The sequence below is a fragment of the Mycteria americana genome, chromosome 5, assembly GCF_035582795.1.
Source record: "Mycteria americana isolate JAX WOST 10 ecotype Jacksonville Zoo and Gardens chromosome 5, USCA_MyAme_1.0, whole genome shotgun sequence".
Classification (NCBI taxonomy): Eukaryota; Metazoa; Chordata; class Aves; order Ciconiiformes; family Ciconiidae; genus Mycteria; species Mycteria americana.
This window is the reverse complement of record NC_134369.1, coordinates 5,934,987-5,957,354: the sequence shown is the minus strand read 5'-3', so window position 1 is coordinate 5,957,354 and position 22,368 is coordinate 5,934,987. Positions and strand designations below refer to the sequence as shown.

At 36.8% G+C, this 22,368-nt stretch overlaps 2 protein-coding genes across 7 annotated transcripts in view; both read right to left on the bottom strand.

Moving 5' to 3' along the window:
• Positions 1-22,368, bottom strand: part of ANO5 (anoctamin 5) — a 373,671-nt gene that overhangs the window by 74,069 nt on the left and 277,234 nt on the right. The gene's annotated exons all lie outside the window — the stretch shown is intronic.
• Positions 1-22,368, bottom strand: part of GAS2 (growth arrest specific 2) — a 100,460-nt gene that overhangs the window by 49,145 nt on the left and 28,947 nt on the right. For all 6 annotated transcript variants that reach the window (XM_075502018.1, XM_075502014.1, XM_075502013.1 and 3 more), the window contains 2 exons: positions 12,912-13,053; positions 2,587-2,650 (listed from right to left, as the gene is read on the bottom strand). In XM_075502018.1, the coding sequence (XP_075358133.1) occupies positions 2,587-2,650; positions 12,912-13,053 (206 nt within the window). The remainder of the gene's footprint in view (positions 1-2,586; positions 2,651-12,911; positions 13,054-22,368) is intronic.

The window sequence follows — 22,368 nt, the reverse complement described above, 5'->3', positions numbered from 1 at the left end:
TTAGCTATTGAAATTTCACAGATGACCTCAGAATTTTATTTTCACAAACAACTGAAATCCAGGATAGTTTATCAGGCTATTCTATTTTATTCTTAGTACCTGGGCTTTGAACTGCCACTCTTTGAGCCAAGTGGTCACACCAGTTTTCCACTCACCGTGTAGTCCACCCATCCTCTCTCCAATTTGGGTAAAAGGACGCTACGAGACAATATGCTAAAAGCATTGCTGAAGCATAGGTAAATTATCAACTGTCTCCCCTCATCCACAGAGTATCTGTTGAATGGGTTCAAGTTTAGCAGAACAGAGCTCAATTCTATCTCTTCCTCAAACAATCCCCATTCCTGCTCACTTGTGCCTCAATCCCAAACCTATTTTCATTAAGAAGAAAGGCCTAGGTTGACTTAGGGGAGTTATAGACCCTGAAGACTAACAGTAATCTAGCCGGGCAAAGCGTGCTAAGAGCTGGCTCCTTGTGATGAATAAGCTGCTTGAACATACCTTTCTGCTTCTAGAAACAGAAAAGGAAGAGAAAAGTAAGAAGTTATTCAGTGTCTCTTACTCCTTTTCATTCTTTAAAAACATACTGAGGCACCTTTTCAAAGATCTCTGCGGCTCCATTCTGGAAAGCAGACCCCTAAGGCTGTCATCAGACCCCGTTTGCTTCACAAAGCAAGCACACAACTGACTTCTATTTAAAGCAGCACAACAACATCAGTTTAATATGCTCTTTCCTATGCTTAGTGGAGGCAACCGTCTATTCTCCTTTTCCATATAGTTCTAGTTTACCACAGCTCAGGCAACACTGGCATCACATATTTGCCTTTCAATTATATTAACCTGATGTTCCCCTTCAACAGTTTTTGTGCACCTTGGAAACTTACAAGATTATAAATGGGGTTTTGTTGATTTTTGAAGATATATTAGAGCAGGAACAAGTAGACAGACAAATGTTATTTGACCCCTAAGCTATAAACAAAAATAAAACACAGTAACATAAATATAATATATAAAACCCATTAATGATATATGGTAATATACATCTATTCTAAATAAAAAAATATTTTAAAGGCAAAGGGATAGATATGCATAATAAATGAAAACATGGTTCATTTATTGGTTCAGTATTTGTTTTCATGCCTGGAACAGAGAACACCTGAGACATGGAAGCTTAAAACAAAAGACAAATATGAAGGGTAAGATTTTATCTTAATTCCCACATAGATCTGTTGAGAAATCAAATCTCATTGCAATATGAGATTAATCTAACTCAACCAACTTTAGCAGAATCCAACACTGCCTAACCACTGACCTGCATTCCCTGAGGAAGCTGGATACTATCAAGTAATCAACCTGGGAGACATTCCTGAGAGCTACGCCCTGGGTATAGGGTCTTTGGACGCCTGGAAGGTCTATCTCCAAGCTGGGGATCTTGAAAGCACAGTTTGTTTGCTCAGGTAAGTTAAGATTCATGAAAATTAATTTCATTGAGCACTTACAGGTCAGAATACTTTCTTATTCATGGAAAGTTAATTTTTTTTTTTTTTTGCCATGTTGACTGAATCCAACTTTTAGAGACAAGAAAATTCCTGCAAACTGGAAATCAACTCTTTTTCTGGCCGATGCTATTCCTATGCAAGCTTCCACTGACAGTGAGGGCTTTTCTGAAACTTGACCAAGAGACAAATTTCTAGTTAAGCAGCTTCCCAAGGGAATTGCATTCACAAAATATGAATACTCGTAATGCAATTATAACATGAAAATACTAGTTCTTAAGCTAGGAATAAACACGGGTCTCCTTCACATTGATTGTAACCACAGGAATTCTTCGGGAATTAATGAAACTATTTGAATAGCAAGGCACTCCAATTTGGTACACATGGATGAATGCAACTGCAATTTACATGCAAGACTGGGCAGCAGCACTGCTGTTCATATATTTTGTAGCAAGTCTTATGCTCTATGCTGATTAATCCTGCATCTGCAAAAAGGGAAAAATCGCATTCTAATTACTGCCATTTTTATTGTCTAGCAAAAGTCACTGTTGTCTTGACATCAGAGGTAATGCTACAATGTATTGAGGGTCCAGCCTGGCTAGAATCATCTGACAGAGGTAGAACACAAGACCGTTAACTCAATTCTCGTATTGCTTCTGTTAGTGAAAATCAGAGCTAAGTTTATTTAAATAAATAAGAAAAAGAGTCGGTGTTGCTTAGGTCAGATTTATGTCATGTGAAGATCAATTTATTATCAGTAAAGTTAATGAAATCTCAGTTGTTTATAGAGAGATCTGACTGTTAAAAGGAGAAAAAGCTCAAAGCTTTATTTAGAAAAAACATTCTCAACTCTTCCCCCTCCTAATATGAGGATAGCCAACAAATACCTTCATTGAGGTGATGGTACAGAGATTTTATTATATTTGTTAACAACTGCTCACAAGATATTCTTGAGTGACATCAAGACAAGCATTCTCCTTGAACCTAATAAGCTAACTTTTATGCTCAAGATGTGCTGATTTAGTAAGTCTCTCAATAGCCACTGCTGTCAAGAATGTAAATATTTCTTAATTCTTTAAATATTTTCACCTACCTTGCTGCAATCCTTCCAAGTTCCAGCAAACAAAGGCACACTTCTCTTGGCTGTTTGTGGAGAACTGGAAAAGCAAAATTAAGACAGAAAACATTTATAAATAAAAGCGATTTTAAAGATCTTAGTGATGAATGGAACCTAATCATCAACATCTGTAAACCTTGACTCAGATAAAACTTGGTTTTCTTTGGCTTGCAGTGGAGTTTTACTGGAATAAAAAGGATGGGATTGGGGAGCGGTTCTCAGAGTGCAGACGATTTAGGAAGTTCCCATTTAGTTATCCTTTAGTTCCTTTGAAAATGTCATTCTAAATCACTGAGTAATTATTTGGGCTATTTGGTAACCTGCAAGCAGCTCGTAACTATTTAAAAATAATCAAGAGCTCTGGCAGAACACTAAACTAGCAGAATGTAAAAAATAAATTAATAACATTAAAGAGATACTTTTCTTTCTACAAACGAAGAGAATTCCTATCCTTTAGATCACTATTTTCCTTAGCCTATTTAAATCACAAAACTAACAAAATTGCACTAGCAAAGATATATCTCATTATAAATTTAGTCCTGAATTTGTTACACATCTGCTCTTAAAGCAAATATGAAACTAGAATACTTCAGGAATTCAGCTCATTGTAGAAAAATCTCGGCCAAACAAAAAAATCTTCTTCTGTATATATACACACATATATGCAAGTTTTCATGCCTGGATTCCACACAAGACCTGTAGTTTTTAAGCTTCAGAAGCAGCTGTAACACAGCATGAACTTCTCATTAAGAAATACCACCATAATCCAAGACAATTCTTACTTTTTTCCCCACAATTCAGATAGGTAATGTTCTGTAGAGAAGTCCAGCAAAATATATAAGCAAAATCCAAAATCAGTAGATGAGGATAGGCCTGTGGCTGTTTGCTTAATCAACTCCCCAAAAGACCCAAGAGAAGAAATTAAAAAAAGAAGGAAAAAGAAAAAATGAATTACGAGTACTTTGTCATCTTCTCTCCAGAAATACCTATGAAGTAAAACCCTCATGTTGTGGATAAAATTCAGGTTTTAGAAATTTCCACAACAATCAAAAGATTTGTACCTTACACGTGAGATTGAACTGACACCAAAAAATAATTGTGTGACTATTTGTATAAATCAGAAAAAATAGAAACAGCAACAAAACTGATTTGTTTTTAATGAGTTAAGGTCAAGACATCTGCTCTATAAACATTTTGGTTATCTAAAGACTCACCTAGCTCAAATGCATGAAGAAAAAAATACCATACCTGACAAAGATACTTCAATGTCAAAGATCTGAAAGTCATTGCTTTGTCCTATACTGTATGTATGAGACCCAGAGTGGGAATCCACAGACTTAAACATCCCTAAATAACTAATGCTTACTGGGGCAGATCTTTAGCTTCTGCAACTTCAACTTCTAGCTCCACTGACTTGCATAAAGGCGTGGTAAGCTGCGTGAGTTGAACGCTCATCCCAACGTCTTTTACTAGTGTATACGTAGCACTTTGAGACATATGCACTCTTCCCCTCTAATCTCATCCAAATATATTTCCAGAAGTGAAACTGCAGAGCATGAAAACTAAAATGGCACTGCACTAGGAAAAGTATTTTTATCCTTCAGCCTTTTTTTATTAAGAGTATAAAAGATGCAGACTTGGACTGTCAGCTATTCTCAATATTCTTCCTTGCCACACCACAGTAATTCGATGAAACATTTACCTTTACTAGTAATCAGTATTTTTGAAGTGTTACATTCATGACTCTAGAAACGTATTCTGTTGCTTTGGTTCTAAACCAGTTGGGACTACCCCATAATAAAATGTGATTTTAAGAAATAAGGCATCCCCAAAACATAAATGGGATAAACCGGTTTTGGAATAGACAAAGGGAGTCCAGTATTTCTTAACTGCAATTCACACATATACATATCTGAATAACTTTTGGAAAGGAGGAGGAAAACAGAGGCTCAAGTAACATTAGGTGCAAAAAGATCCATAAACAGAATTGGCAGAGTATTTGATTAAGAAAGGTAAAATGTTTTTTCTGTCAATGCTTAAAGCTATTCTACCCAAACAAAATTCCAAGTCCTTTAGTAAATCTGACTCAACATAATCTTAGACACATTTCATGCAGTTCACATCAAACAATGTGACACAGTGAAATCATTGTTAGAGGATGAAGAGCTGTGCAGGCAATAACCAACCACAAAAACTAACATCTGGTCATTTGATAAGACAACGGTGACACAGCGCTTCTAACAAGAAAATGTTAGCATTCCTGAGGACTATACCAGCATATGTATTTGGGAACTTTGGAGACAAGCAAATGTTATTTTGTACACTGCAATACCCACTGGAAGTAATTTAGATTCTCAAACCAAAATTTCCCTTTTTTTCCCAAAAGCACAACTGTTCAATGGGCTACCGCCTCACAAGAGGCCGGTCAGGAGTTACAGCAAAAGCGACAGAGACACAAGACTGCATTTCCACACCTATCTTGGTCCGAAACGTTCAGTATAACCTTGAGCGAGCAAATTAAGACCATAGCCTTTTGGAACGAGTAGCACTTTCGAGTGCCTTGATTTCCGAGTACTTATTTTTAGATACTATTTGTCTGGTGCTGTTCCACAATAACTGAAAGAACTCGATATTTACAGTCACTTTCAAAAGGCTGCCTCCTAAGCTTTTTGGAAAAAAGCTACCTTTACACTTTTTTCCATCTAGAGAACAGAAAGAGAAACATTTCTTATGCTTCCTTTTTTTAGTTTTACATACGGAAGTTGAGTTAATTGATATTTTTGAAGCACTTCAAGACATCTGATAGAAGAGATGGCAGGAACTATTTCAGAGGCAATACACAGCATTGAAATCACTTATTTCATTATTTAAAATAAGTATGCCACTAAAAAAGAAAATCTGTAGAAGTCCTCATAATTCATATTTAAATTCTCAATGTCATGTACTTAAATTCACATTTAAATTCTGACTGTACTGCAGATCATGGCTAACTACACTACATACATGTACACAGTTTTATAAACATGTAATTGTACATATATATGGTAATAACTAATATACTTTGAGGACTACAGGCAATTCATTCTGAAGTGATCGGTTACAAGCTCAGGTTGAAATGTAATACCTGTACCCATGGTATTCTGTTGTCTCCTGTGGGAACTACATCTACCTTTTTCTGAATTACTTACTATAGTCTATAATTAATAGTTGCATTTCAGTAATAGGCACCACCTCAACTTTTTGACCTGACCAGTTACTTAATCCCAGATATACTGGGATGACAAAGAGACGTTTGCTAAACAACACATTTTCCGTAATTGTAGCAATTTATATGCAGTTAGACACGGTAAGTACTGGAAGCTGAAAAATTATTCTTAGAAGCCTTCTTCATTCTATCTACGGCCACATACACAATTCACTGCACACCATTTGAAGTCTACACTCAACATAGTGCAATTCGTTTCCACAACAGTGCTACTGTATGCTGTGAAGAATTCAAAGAAAAAGCAAAAATGAAGATTTCTCTAACATTTCTATGAGGTAAGTAGTATTCTTAACCCCATCTTATACATGGAATTAAGGTATAGGTATAAGACACAAAAAAAGCACACTTATCTAGGTGCTATTTTAAAATGCTGATCTCCAGGGTACTGTTGAGTTTCCTAATGCTATATTTTGTATGAAAGCAAAGCTAACACAACTAGCGATCACATTACAAAGTCTGATAGGGATCCTCCCACTGCATGTGGGACCTCTATGATAGAGCCATAGTCACTTCTTCCAACACCATTCAGTAGCAACATCAAAATACTATCCTTCAGCATCTTGCATCATTCTCCAAACATCTTCAGATTTTTGCAACAAATGAGGCACGTGAGGAGAAAATAACAGTAAGAGCTTCCTTCACTTCATGAACCATACCCTACCAAGGTGTTGGCAGAGCAAGGTCCATCCAAAAGAGAAGACAGCTCTTTTAGGGGAAAAAGTAGCCCATGACCACAGGAAAAGTTGATAGGTGTATCCTAACAGTTAAATACTTTAACTGATATAGTACAGCCAGCCTTAATTATCATCCAAGTACTTCACTTTGCAGCATTAATACAATTTTTGTATGCAATTTCCTGTATTTTTTCATGCTTTCATATATGGAAGAAAACAATATTCCTGGAGAATCATTGGCCAGTCCTCCCCTATCAAACATTAGCAAGGTGAACTGTCCGAGTAGGTGACTAAAGCAAGTAGCAATTTGTAAATGTAGAAGACGTATGTGCTACACAGATCTGCTGCATAAGATGAATGGAAATATCCACCTTGCCAGAGAATCCCACTGATGATATTTGCTTGACAAGAAAGCAATGTGAAGATTTAGAAATAGTACATACAAGTCCAGCTTATTTTAGGTGTTCTGACAGTTACAGACCCTTTTGCTTTCCATCTCATTCATTTCAAATCCTTCCCATCTGCTGTCCTCATTGCCTGCATCTTTTCAAGCTACTTCCAGCCACTCTTTTTCAACAATACTTCCTTTTCAGCTCCTAGCAAGCTTTTATCCCCGCTCCTCTCTGGCTATAGCTTCTTTCTCCACACTGCTTCCATCTTGTTGCTGCCCCTTTCTCCTTTTACAGGTCCTCCTCTCCTGATTACTCACCCCTTGTTCTCCTTCCTTGTACTTCATTTCTTTCCTACCTACTGTTCATCACATTTCTGCATTCTTCACCGCTCCCTTCCCCAGTGCCTGGATGCTACCAGGAGAAGCAGAGAGCGCAGAGGAGGATCAGCCTCTGCCTTCAGTGCTGATCAGCACCTGGGGCTGTGAATGCATCCTGCACATGGGGACCATGTGTTTGCACATTTAAACCGATAGCGTTCACAATAACAAACGCGAGGGGTTTTGTTTTGTTTGTGGCTTGTTGTGGTTGGGGGGGTTTTTAGGTTTGTTTGTTTGTTTTAAATTAGCAGAATTCCCAACCACGATACAGGAACAAACTTCTTGCACCTCCTTGCCAAGTTTCAAGCCTTGGCTCTTAACAATTTTATAAGCCATTATTCGTGGAGTCAGTTTTTCTTCTCCACATAAACTTTTCTTTTTTTAAAGAACTCGGGCTTAGCTGAATCAAAAAAGTGGATGTGATTTCTGCTTCTAAAGCTTTTTTTATCTAAAGCTCACTAGAAGCAAAGATATTTTCTGAAGGGGTTTAGTATTTATTATCATAGGCTTCCAATTGCCATCAGAATTCACACATGTTTAGGGAAAGTTTTTCAAAAGGTTGATCCTTTGATTCGTCTTCCTATTGTCTTTCACTTTCTCCTTTAATACTTTTTCTTCTGATCAGTAGTCTTTACAGTACAGTAGTCTTTTTTTTTTTTTTAAATGTTGCTTTGACAACACTTACTCTGTTCAACTTATCCCAAACATATCCTGGCTTCTGCATCAGAGAGTTATACTATGACATATTTAAATCAAGGAGTTATGTTCCCCCGCTCCCCATTTCAGCACTATCGCTTATGGAAGTCTCAAAACAATTAATGTTTCAAATGCAGTAGAACTATGGATAGTAAAGAATTAATCTAGAATGAATATAGAGATCATCTAAACATTAATAATTTACTGGAATTCATTAATTTAAGATGCTAATCCAATGGTAATAACACAGTGTCCAGGATGCTTCTATAGTCCTCCAAACAAGACATATTCAACAGTAGTATGAGTTGTTTAGTAAAGTGTTGTGAAAGACAGGACAAAGCCTTATTCTGATGCAACTGCATGTAAAATTTAACACGTTATTACAAGGTGTAGCTGTGTCACTGTGAAAGACTGGTCAAAATACTTCCATCTTGTAATATGAAATTAGATAAACTAGACTATTAATTTAAAAAAAAAAAAATCCTTTGCCCCTATGCATAAATTTTTAAGCAATCAACACTTGAGTGGTTTTTTTAAAAAATACTTTAAAAAAACAACATTAGAAGAGAGACCAGAGGTGTTTGTATTTAAGCCTATTATTTCCACTAAAACACTAGATGCCTTTGTTTAGGGAACCAGTCCATTAAACTCTATAATCAATAAGTTGCATCAAAAGAAGTCCATGTCACATATTGTGTGTACACACGCACAGTTACAGAATATACAAGCACAAAACATTAATACAACGATATCATCCAACAACTGCCAAAACATACGACACACATTAGCATGCTGGCACACTTGGTGGCAAACCCTTTTCTTGCTGGGTGGAGTCTTTATCACAGAAGAGATGCAGAATATTTATTGGTTCCAAATCCTATAATCATCCAACGACACTATGTTACCAACAAAGAGTTCATAATTTAAGCTTTAAGTTCACTTAACTAAAGCAATCATAGAAAATCTTACCATTCTCACTATTTGGCCAAGAAGAGTTTTCTTCGAGTATTACACCCTTCAGCCTTGAGCACCATAATTACAAATCTCTCCATCAAGAACGCTTCCATAAATTGAATTACCACAGCTGTGTGGATCTCCTGCCCTAAAACCTACAAAGGGGAACTTACAAAATATACGTATCATGGGAACAGAGGAGTTACAGACAGTATTACTTTTCTTAGATTGAAAAGAGTTAAGTGCTTTATGTTCCAAACCCTAGATATTGGACAAATTTTGACCTATGAGATATTTAAGAACCCCATTCAAAGACAGCGTATCTCAAGATTTGCCCAGATGATGAGCGTTTGGACCTTAGATCATAATTTTTGGTATCAAAGCAGCTAATTCCTTCTTCTTTAAATACACTAACTATAAAAATAACAATTATGAAAAGCATGCCAAATTGGTCAATGAGTGCAGGGAGCATGCAGTCTCCCTCTCTTTTGCAGCATTCAAGATTATCTCTACAGACTGTGTTGATATTATTTGTTACAGATGCTAATGTCCTTTCTGCAGCTCATACAACAGGCACAGCATCCACTTTTTCTTTGCAGAGGCATTAACTCTGAGACTTGCTTGCCATGCCTCTGCATTAAGATAAGTGCAAAGGGCAGAATACATATAGATTGCTACCAAGTCAGCTCTGGCTGTATTATAAATCTTTACATAAAACTGTCTTTCCGAGTTATGTTTTAAACTATGTTAAAGCATCATAACATTCAGCAAGACAAAATATATCATATTATACACTACTAACTACAGGTTAGTAGTACAAGTGCATTGTTTTCAAACTTTTGAGCTCTCTACTGATCTCTTGCAAGGATCTTTAAAGTAACTCTACTGATTAGGAGGCATAAGCATATCTACCAGCATAACAAATACCTCTTTTTTTCTTCTATTTATTTTGGAGAAAGACTTTGATCCTGTTTCCTTGTTTAGCTCAGCTGGATAGCCCAAATCCAACAAAGCCTTTGAACCGGTGCTTAACCTTAAATAATTAAACAAACTACTAAATCAGTCCACAAGTGATGGACAAGGACATGAAGTGACATAAGTAGGTCTACTCACCTGCTCGTCTGGATCAGCCCTAGAATGTTAACGCTTTGCAGAACCAAGCTTCTGGGAACACTCAAGATCCCCATTAATATCACTCACCTGCAGGCTCCTCAGGCATAGACTGCACCTATCTGCTATAGTGTCTGCTTGACACAGTTCCATTCCAGTGAGGAATACCTTCATATGACTTCAATCTGAGTGCTAAAAAAGTGGGAGTGTTGGATGCATTGGTGTGCAGTTACACTTGCATGATTTCAAAGACTTCAGAACTCATCAGGATGAGAACATATTTTTAAGTAATGAGAAATAATAGCAATTAATAATTTCTTAGCTAGTATATATCTAATCTCTGAATAGACTTGGGACTTTTTTTTTTTTTTAAATCAGTAGTGTCATAAATCCATCATTCAAATGTTTCAGTGCAATAAATCTTCAAAATTGCTCTTATCATGTTAGAATACAAATTTGCCAGAAAAGGGCCTCGGGAATTTTTTAATGTGATACAATGACATGAAGAAAATATCACTATGTACATCTAATTAAATAATACAGTATTTACATACCATAAGGCAGGCAGAATAGAGTAAAAAAGGAGGATAAAAATCAAGTCAATTAAGAACATTAACACAGTAAGGTTCCTCAATATAGACAGAAAATAGTTGCTTTATCACTAGCAATTTACACATCAATACAGCTTATTAGCCATGGGGGAAAAAACACAAGAAAAGACAAAAACCACTTACCTCTGTAACCATAATTTCACTACAATTATTTATTATCAAAAATACAGAAGACTTCCATGAGGCAGTGGGAACACTTAGATGTCATTCACACATGTTTCTCACCACTTTGAACAGAACCTTTGATATTACTTACCTTTGCTGAATTTTTATTTCCTATGCAGTGGAGAAGTGAGTTGTGGGAGAGAGAGGAACATAAAAGCTTTAGATTGGCAACTGTTATGATTTGTCATTATTTCTAATGCATTAGAAAAACTTCAAATGGAATAAAAACTTTTAAGAGTTCTAGCTCAAACTGAGGGAGAATAGTAGCTTCTATTTTTATCTTTTTTAGAAATGGCATAGTCACTATCCCCTTCTAACTTCAGAAAAATAGGTCAAAATATTATCAAGTCCTAATCCTATTTCCAGCACCATAAGTCTTTTCAACAAGTACATTCTATAAACAGTAACACTCAGAGAAGGAAAACAACAGAATCTAGTTCTTGACCAGTGAAGAAAATGGGTCACTAATCAAACAAATCTAATACAGCACAGGTTTGCACATTGTGTATTTGGGCATATTTCACTTCAGTTTTCTGAGAGACCAAGTCACCTTGAACATCAACTTTCCAGGTGCATTTGCACTCAGTGTTATACTGTGGCAGACAAAACACTGTGTGTGTGTAAAAATTAACTTATCCTGGGAATGTCAGTATTTCAGCTGTGCTGATTCCATCTCTAAACAAGACCTGGTTTCTTAACAATGCACGAGAAAATTCCTTATAAACACGCTCTCAGTTGCACAGTTAACCTATTATTGGAACAATGGTAAACTGCTGAGTTTACCATAGCAGTAGAAAGTCTAAATTCATTTAAGTGTTGGATTAACCACAGGTTCCTCCGCTTATCTCAGACATTGGAGCTCTGTGTCTCCTTCCTGCTTGTGTTTGCAGGTTTCTTTGTCCTAGGCAATGTCCAATTTCTCCATAATTTCAAGTCTTTGGAAATACAATTATCGTTCATCTTCCACGTGATTTACCATGTCCAAGAAAAATTTCATCTTGAGGATTTAATTAACAAGACAGAGACAATACATCTATCCTCCTTACTATTTGTCACCTTTGTGATACTAATTTCTTCTCTACCAAGCATTTTCTCCTGGGGATATAAAATAATTTAATTTAATTTAAAAAACCTCACAGGATAAAAGAACAGACAAATGAAAAAATTGCTTCAGGAATAGTTGCGCTAGAAGAGCAAGACTGTAAAAGAAGGGGAATAGATCAGTTGCAACACAGATAAGAACTTCAACTGGGCAGTCAAAGACCTTTTGAGCAACAGAACAAAGAAGCCTCTTGATTCAGTACAGTGTGTTCACTTGTCTTCCATAGAAACTGAGCTGTCTATCATCACAACTGTTTTACACTTTTATCTGAGTTCAGACAATAAACATTTGATTCTCTTCATTTCATGATATTTGGCTGAAATAAAATCTTGAGGTAAGACTCATAAGTTTTCCTTTGAAGAGAGAAGAGTTAAAATAATGAAGAATCTGTACTATTAGAACAGTGATTTCCTAAGCAGTCCAATTCTTTTGATGGAACACCCTGAAGCACTAGCATTGGATAATTTTTGTCCAGAGCTATACAAGGGACTCAGCTGGAAAAAATGTCAGTGTAGGATGCAGGGAAAAGCTTCGTATTTTCTTGCCTCCTGAGCAACTCATTGAATCTGCATGAACAGCTAAATGTCTGCAGCCAAAACTGAGAATGCACTTGTATCCTACTCTCCCTAAACAGAAAAGGACCATCTTATTAACTGAACTAAGGAACAGCATTCCATGATCAAAAAAGTGTGTGTAGGGTGAAAAGTCATCTGTGTGCAAGAAATTATAGCAAGATTTTTGTCTCATTTAGGCTCCTCTTAAAATTGACTTAAATTATTTTTAAGTGATGTGTATTTTATTTGTTCATGCTTCAGATGAGGGGCAGAATTAACAGAGTCAGACACAGGTCAGATTTGGAGTCAGGATCTATTAAGAGAGCCATTCTGTCTTTCAAGGCAGAACACAAAAGAAAAGTTATTTAGAATTACCAGCTACTACATAAACAAATACATACCCAAACCTTCTGACTCAAACAGGCAGGTATCATCCACCCCTACATCTCTGCACCAGGATAAGAAATTTGCTGTGTTGTCTCGTGCAAAAAAAGACCCTGAAGGAGCATTGGCTTTGCATGGAATCTTCCGTACTGGTAAGGTCTGAAAAACAGAAATTATCTATTTAGATAAACGATACCTGCGAGCATAGTGCTTAAGTATTCTGAAATCAGTATGCAAGTTTTGCATAGGTGGATGACTAGAAAGCTACCAACAGATTTCCTTGTCCATTAAAGAATTCCAAATAAAGAAGAATGAGAAGTGAATTTAATGGCACAAAGTTGCCAACCACAAAGTTTTTTCAAAAGCACCATGATTAACTACATGATGTGAAGTTCAGACCTCAATCAGTGTTAGCAACTTTTTAGCAATATTAGCAACTACAATTTGGGGATATAGTGTTTGGTCCAGTTCACAGAATTAAAAAAAAAAAAAAAAAAAATTAAAGACAGACTTTAAACTAGGAACTGAACTTTTGCAAAATTAAGGATTAATTTGTTTCAGATCTATGTTAGGAGGGAACCATAGTGTAAAGTGATAGGTATTGAGGACTAAAGACCGTAAACACTTCAGAAACACCACCATCTCCCATTTAACAACACAGGTAAGCCCCCTGTGCACAACACAGAAGTGTAATCTGGTAGCTACAAGATCAAGGTTCAACACAGAGCCAGGCTCTCATTGTACCCCAGTAGTTCCATTTACATGATTTCGAGATCAGAGGAGCTGCTACCACTATAGCATATCAATACCTGAACCAAAGAGAGTAATTACCACAGCAAGCTTTTTGCTTGTATCTGTACATTTACTGACACACATTCAAAGAATACTTTAGCATTCAGTTCTTATTTAAGGTTTCCTCGAGTGAAAAATAGCCATCATCCACAGCAAAATGAAGAAAGAATGAAACATTGTTACTGCGTAACTTTAGAAATCTCTAAGCCATGGAGGAATTCAGACCCCAGCTCGATTAGAACGTGCTGCTTTTCTATTATGCTGATTTATGAAATATTTGCTTCTGTTCTGGAGTCAGTAGTTATTCAATGGCAAGTGAGCTAGGAGGTAGAAACTGAAAATGGTGTCTCTACTAGTTCCTAGATCTATGTCCAAAATTCCATTTTTAACAGTCCAAAATAATTCTTGGAAATGTGGAGAGGGAATACAAGACACAGGAGTAGGCTTCCCCTTACAATAGCTGCTGGTAGCATACTAATGTCAGTACTTAAAGATAGTTCAGAAAGAGTTTATATATTATTTTATATTAGACATATGACAGCAGCAATGTAATTGCAGAATACATCTACATGCACAGAACTACTCACCTCTATAGACCTGATAAACCAAATAAACTGCAAATAGAATGGCTGCAGGGATAACCACCATCCTACTTACTCTATCAGTATGTCAATGAGAGCTTGTAAATTGCTTTAGACACATACACATGCTTTGTAAGTGTTTAGACCTATTCCTCAGATCACCCTCTAGCTCTCATTCCCCCATATTTCTTATTCCAATTGCACTTTTTTACATTTATTTTCTTGTTTTGCGAAAATGATGCTTCTGTTTCAAAATATTTAAAAGGAGATATTAATACTTTTCTATATTGTATTCTCAGAAAACACTGAGCAGTTTTACATGATATTTTAAAGAAAAATCCAAGTCAACCTTGTGTCATAGACACCACATCACCTCCTGGAACATCCTGGAATTAGGGAGGGGAAGAAGGAAGAAAGCAGGGAAGGATACATGACTATTCAATAAATCCAGTATAAGTAAAAAAGCAATGAAACCTGAATTCTTCCAAGGGGCTCTAGATATGCAACAACTGTATAGATCAGAGCACAAGGAAGTTGTTAACCTTTTTTTTAAATCCCTCTCCATTCTTTTGGAGGAAGAAAAGAAAGAGGAAAGAGAGGGAAGAGAAGAGAGGAAAGATAAAAAGAAAAAAAAAAGCACTCTGTTACTCACAGACCACGGCTTTTTTTTTTTTTAAAAAAAGCTATTAGCACTGGACACATTTCTAGACTAGCACCCTTTTCACATCACACTAATTTCTTCAAAGAAACGAGTATCTGTACCCTGAGGCAAATTCTCATTATACTCTACAGACTGCTTCACACGTTGAATTTCCCCTGGTGACTTACAGCCTTTAGGAAGGAGTAATGCAGCATTTGTCCATCTCTGCCCCCCCTACATCCTTTCTCAGAAGATTTTAATTAGACAAGTCTAATAGTCTTAAAAGAGCACCCACTTCTGTTAAAAGGTCTAGTGTCTGTCCAGGAAGACAAGTCGGAAACATCAGGAGACAAGGCTGGATGCAAAGCTACCGCAGAGGCAGAGACTCCAGCCGCAAAGCCCAGCCAGCAGGAAGCAAGGCTGGAGAAGGTCTGTCCACAACATGGCCCAGGCAAGAAGTGGGGCTGAGGCCAAAGGGAGCTCCTGGGTCATGGGCAGAGAGAGCAGGTTGGGGTCCCAGGTGAGGCTGGTCATGACTATTAAGGTATTTTGGTTCCCTCAGGTCCCGACAGCAACTATTCTGTTTTTTAGTATTTCAATGGAATCAATCCCTTCAGAAATACATAGCTAGTTTATAATCAACTCTAACTTGTCAGTAGATTCAAAGAGGTGCCATTTCATAGCACCTTAATACGATTACATAAAACATCCACTGTACATACAACATGCTTCATCATATTCTCACAGAACCAAATTACCAGTAGCTATAAACTGGTTGAAGAACATTAAAATCAAACAGAATTAAATTCTTTTCCCATATCTCTGCTTAGACCAGAGTATCTGAAGTCGTACATAGATGTTGAACCAACTGAGTTAACAGGTCAACATAAGGAGACCAAACAAATTATATCTGACAAAACTATACTCTTTAGAATTTTTGAATGACTGTGTCCAATTTAAAGCACAAACCCTGGATGACCTTATAATGGATTAGCAGCACTGTGACAGGAACAAGATGACAGAAGCCAGCTCCAGTATTCCTGGCACTTGCAGACTTGTGCATAAGCTACTACTTCAGAGAGCATGGAAAGGAGATAAAGCCACAGTTACTTCTCATTTGAAAGCAGACCTCCAGTGTCAGATCATGTCATTTCCTAGTTTCCTCCTCAGCTCTCGTCTCTGGATTTTCCACCATGCCTACATGTTACTTTGCTCTCAGGTTCTCCTTTGCAGAAAACTATTGAGTCTTCTCCACGACAAAAACTGTTTATAACCCCAGGAACAGCTCAGAAGGACATTACAAGTGAAATCGTACCAGGTTTGGCTCCTTCAGTTCTCCAATTTCAGCCCAGCTGATTCTGTGCCTTTAAACTACTTTGTCCTGCCACATCCCCTGATAACCAACCTATATTCTTTCATGTCATGCTAAGGGTACTAAACACTGTTCTGGAAGTCTGCGATAAACCCCTTCATATTATTTCAGGAAATTTGAACTAGGAAAAAAACCCACAAAAAGAAGTATTGTGCTCTATGGCTGGTGGCTGCCATCTGGCAATCGGAGGAGACTTGGGCCCAGCGCGGGCACAACCAATCTGCTCTACTCGGCCCCGAGCCCACAGGGTATGAGCAAATCTGCAGCCCTGGTCCTGGAGACTAGGAGCTGCTCCTTGGCACAGATGCCCTCAGCAGTACAAAAGCAGGTAGATGCGAGGAGATAGCCAGGAGAACCTCCACTCCCTTTCTTATAAGGGGCTGTTGGGAAGGCATTGCAATGCCTGGCAGGAACACGGAAAACTAAGTTTTCCCCTGGGTCACTGCTGCTCCCCAGTACTAACAACACGTGAATAAATCTGGTTCTAAATATTTTATGTCTTCTGATTTAGGTAGATCATAATGACTGAATATAGAAAAGCTTTCAAGAAAAGCAATTCACAACAGCTGGTTTATGTGTCAGAAATCTATGCAGTTACAGTCAGCAAATAAACCATATAAAACTTCATGTACGTAATGGACTATCCATAAATTACACTTCTATACCTTGACAACTAAGACAGACCTTTAAACACCAGTCAACCTAGCTTCACTGTGAAACTTAGACATTCATGGAGCTCACAATATTTCTTTTACAATTATAAAGGTTACAGTCGTCTTTTAGAAGTACATTTTTATAGTAACAGCTACACAGCAAATAATGAGTCTAGGTACAGAACTATCACACTTAACTAATCAAACTTGTGATATTCTCTAGTTTCATAGTGACAGAAAAGATGTCTGATTAACGGGTGCCCTAAACAACTCAAAAGTGACAAACACCCAAATGTGAAAACCAGGCATGTCCTGGACTACAGAAGGGAAAAAAACCCTACATTATTGAAGGGGGGGGCAACAACAACAAAAAAAAAACCAACAAACCACCTTTAAGTCATTTTATGGAACAAATACTACACGGATAAATATCCCTGGCATCACACAATCTTACTAAAATGTAGCATTCTATATTTCATCCCATTTCCCACAATATTAGGGTCTTGCCGAAGAGAACACCAAAAAAAACCTCCTCTCCATTCAACAATAGCACGATCAGGTTTATCACAGAAATCATAGGGAAATACTCGTATTTTCTTATCACCTAATAAATTTCCCTATCACCTTTTAAATAGAGGTCTACTTTTTTAATATTTCCAAAACTATCACTGTAATGTTCAACCTATAACACATGAAAGCTCTTATTTAAGAAAGGTTTCACGCACAAATATTTTTTACTGATTTGTATAAATGGCCTGACTATCTCAAAAGTGCTTTCTAACAGATCATTCTGAAGTAATTAGGTTTCCATATGGCAAAAGTGACTTTTGTTGACATAGTATAGTATAACCGCAGTTGCTTTGAAACAGCAGTGGCCGCAATTACTCCTATCAAATATCATGAAAACAGTTCCCCAGTTACACTCCTTTTACAATCTTGTCTTGTTGATGTGCATGCATGTGGTTTAATGCAGGATGTGAAAGTGTGAGTGAAACATATGATGCAATCCTGGAAAAATGCTGTCAGGTTCACTTCTAAACCCAAAAGGGACTCTCTTACACTGATGCTCTGAATTGGCATGGAAAAATGTATTTTTTGAACTGTTTTTCCAAAATGAGGGTCCACAAATACATTTTAAAAACTCCATTTTTTAAATGGCAGACTTGAGCCATATCCTGAAGATTCCTAGTCATACCCTGCTCTTTGAATAGATGATTTCACAACTTTTTGAACTGTCACTCGCATTGAATAAAAGGAAAATGATTAGCAATTTTGTTTGTTATGGAAGAGGGTTACAATTAGCTAGGCACTCATAGGAAAAGTTTGCTTTTATCACCTGATGACCTACAGTAACCAAAAAGGGGAGAAAAATTACACTATGGAGACTTCAGTATCTGACTGCAGTGGTGTCTCTCATGTAACTTTTCAGTGTCACGTAAGCATAAATTCCTATTGAAATTTGAGTATATCAGCTAGACAGAACATGCATCTATTTCAGAACTTTTTACAACTTTGTCTTTAACCTTGCTACTGGCCACAGAGCTATTCTTTTCTTTCTTCAATCCTTCCCTCATTTTCCTCAGGTATTCTTAGAAAAGCCCTCCTTCCCCTTATAAAATCTGAATTAGCTCTTTAGGATAGGGAATACAAAAGAAAAGTTCTGCCACAATCTTCTCCGTAAATACAATTTTTTCCCTTGTCTTTTATTAATTTGTTAAACGTCAGTGAACTGAAGCTCATTGCTACAAGAATTTACTCTTATTGAGCTATTACAATTCACCTCACCACAGAGTGACAATAACCCTAGCCAACCATCATTTATTCAGTTGCTATTCTTAACTCTTCAGGACCTCAAACCGAAAATGTTTCAGATGCCATTTATAAATCACAGAAGTGGTGTCCCAGACACTCATTTCAGCAAAGGAAAATGAAGTTTACCTTAGACTGCTTTGCAGTGCCAAAATTCAGGTTTAGTGAATAGCTATGAAGTATAGACAAGCATGAACTAGACATTAAATAAATGGATCTGTAATACCTACAAGGTAAAATAACTATTCCTTGTCAAGGTGGGGCCAGTTTTGTTTTCCCCCTAGCCCATTTACTATGGGAGAGAACACTTTCCAAGTATAACAACTGGAATATAACTATTCCAAATATAACAAATATAATAAAAATCAAAAGAATGTGCTAAATGCATATGCAAAATGGATAGAAGGAACTCTGAATATGGAAATACATACATAGAATTAAAAATGAAGCATTTCCCACTGCAAAAAATAAAACCTAAGAAAAAAAACATAATCCCCCCCAGCCCTTCCAAAGCTGCAATAAATGTTAAAATCCAGGAAAATTTAAAAAACAAAAACTCAGCATGGAAATTTTGAAGGCTTAAGAGACATCAATAAAAATTGCCAAACTTTTCAACAGACATGGAACCAGGAACAGCTTCCAGATTAATGAAAAATGACATTGCTCTTAGAACAAAGAAGGCATCCCTAAGCAATTCACTTAACAATTGGCAAAACATTGTCCTTCAGTGAAATCCAGTCTTTGCACTGTCATATTAAGTACTGTAGAGAGATGTCATTTTAATGGAATAGCAGGCTGGATTTCAAGTTTAAAGATCATGTGTTGACCAGATTTTTACCCTATGTAATCACTGCAGAGATCATCAAAAGCCAAAAATCACTCATTATCAACTTCCTAGATTCTAAGAACGCATTTGTGATCAGTTTGGAATACCTAACAGATTTATGATATGCCAATAAAAATAATTAACATCGTCAAGGATTTATATCAACATATAGACTATAACTTTAAAATAAATACAAAACTAAGTGAATGGTTTAGCCATGCTATTAGTGTCCAAGTAGAATACATTCTCCCACTTCTTCCACATAGCATTAGTTTTACCTTCTTAAGAGTAAGCATAGATGGAAAATTTAGTTTAATTAAGCAACAATAATTAAAAACAATAATAGCTTTAAAAGTTAAGATTTTGTTCATGGTTTTGTTCTTTTAAGTGCTCTGTCCAAGACACAGCTTACTGGTCACACAGCAAAAGATGAAAACATTGGTTATCATTCCAAAAGATGGGGTTAATAAATAGTTATGAAAAACTAATTTCACAGAAACACTGCAACTCCTACTTCTAGCAGTGTGTTAGAAAGCCAAGCAATACAAGAAATTATTCAATTCACATACAATGCGCCAGACAACTGGGATACCCAGAAGTAAATAATGTCCAAAATTGGCAAGGCAGAAGTTCCATCCATCAGCTTAAGCACATTTAATTATTTGACTAATAACTAATTTAAGTGTAGTCAAGGGACATGTCCATTTCAACATATGGAGGCAAAATCACAACATCTGCCAGAATAAGTGACATCTATCTAACTGAAAGCAAAAGCCTCAGTAAAATATGACGTGATGAATTTCTGTTAAGATTCGACTGATATTCAGCAACTGAATTACCTGGAAACGTCTGGAAAGAGAAACTAAAGGAGGAAACGTGGGACATGTTGTGAATGAATCAGGAGGCCACCTATGAGAGGCTGTCTATTGGGCAGCTGGATAACGCACAGAGACCAACAACCAGGAACCTTCCATTGGAGAGTAGGTGAGGCACGACTAATGGAAGCTGACAACAAAGAGCCCATTTAAACAGATGTCAGACCCTGTTCCTGCCCACTCAATTTGTGTAATTGAGGATGGGATTAAGTCACTATAGCCCAAAGTCTTGGGGAGGTCTATAAATTGCCTTTCCAAATTTCCGGACATCTAACTGTATAACATATCTATGCCCACTGACAAGTTTGCTTTTATTAATAGTCGTTCAGAGATCTTGTAGAAGTAATTTACAAACTCCAGGCACGTACACACTGCAAATTAAAAGCCATTACTTCTACTTATGTACAACCTGAAAATGCTAGCAGGCCAAACGCAAAAATCAAAGGTGGTTTGTTTTTTTCTAATGCTATAATAGCATTAAAGAGAGAGACTACCATTACATAGCATTAAAGAGAGAGACTACAATCAAAATTAAAAAAAGAAAATAAGTTTATTAAAATTTTATAAACAGAGAAACTAAGACAGAGACACTAAGGTAAGTCATGGCAGAGACCTCCTTGCAGCGTTCCTGAAAGGAAAAAGAAAAAAAAAATAAAAACAACAAACCACCAAACACGCAAGGGGCAAAGCCTGGGATTCTTCCATAGTTCATTCCCATTCAATAAATGCTCTGTACTTTGTTCTTAGACCTCTGGTTTTCAGAATTTATGTTCAGATTGGGATTTTTAAAATTGGCATTTCATAATAAGTTTCTTAGATAATATCCGATTAGAAGAACAGAATAGGGCAATTCTCACAGTTGCACTTTCAGAGAACAATTACACCTTATCTTTGATATGTGATTGTGAGCTTTTCCCCATCACGACCACAGAAGCCAGAGATTAATAAACGTAGAGGTAGTTGAAGAAATTGAAGAACCCTAGTTTCTGAATTTCCCTCATTTATATTGTAATTTAATGAGAAAAACAGGAGGATTGCATTTGAATCACAGAATCGTATAGGTTGGAAAAGACCTTTAAGATCATCGAGTCCAACAGTAAACCTAACGCTACCAAGACCACCACTACGTTTGAGTACGTTGTTTGTGGCTATGGCATTGTCACACAGCAGCACCTGTGAATGAACATGGCAACGACAAGCATAAGCAGCAATTTTTCCATGAGATATAAACTCGTCAAATCTGAGTGGATTTTCACAGGACACATTTCAAATAACATCTTATTAACCCACGATCACGTCTCATCAAACATCACATATTTGAAGGAGATACGATTCTCTCAAAATGAAGTTAAATATGAAAAATATTACATTTTGGCAAAACCAACTCATTTTAGTCTCAGAAATTTCAAGATCACGTTTTCCCCTTAATCATTCCAGAAGAACCCAAGCTAAGGACAATGCTTAGAAAATTTCAGTCGGAATAGCCGAAGTCCATCAAAACACATTATAGGTTCTAAAACATCATATCAAAAGACGTTTCCATAATTCTACTTACGGTGTGATGTAATATAGTTCAAATAACCAACGTATTTCTTTGATCTATGAAATTATAGTGGATAACCTTTCACTGGCAGTCTGAATAACAAATGTAAGAAGCCATTCAAATTCCTTGATGTAATAACAATAACGCTGGGTATACTGACGTATGACAGTCATGTCTCTTCTTCCTTTTCCTCCTGTTTTTCTCTCAATGATCAGTCTCACACTTGGTGACCTTTTGAAGTGTGAGGTGGGTGGGGGGTTCCCAGCTCTTTCTGTAAGATTAGTTCCAAATGGTGCTTTACCCAACATGAGCCAAGTGTCAAGGAAGACTATGATAAAGACCTATGCAGTCTAAAGGAAGACTTTTTTTCAGATGCTTTATCT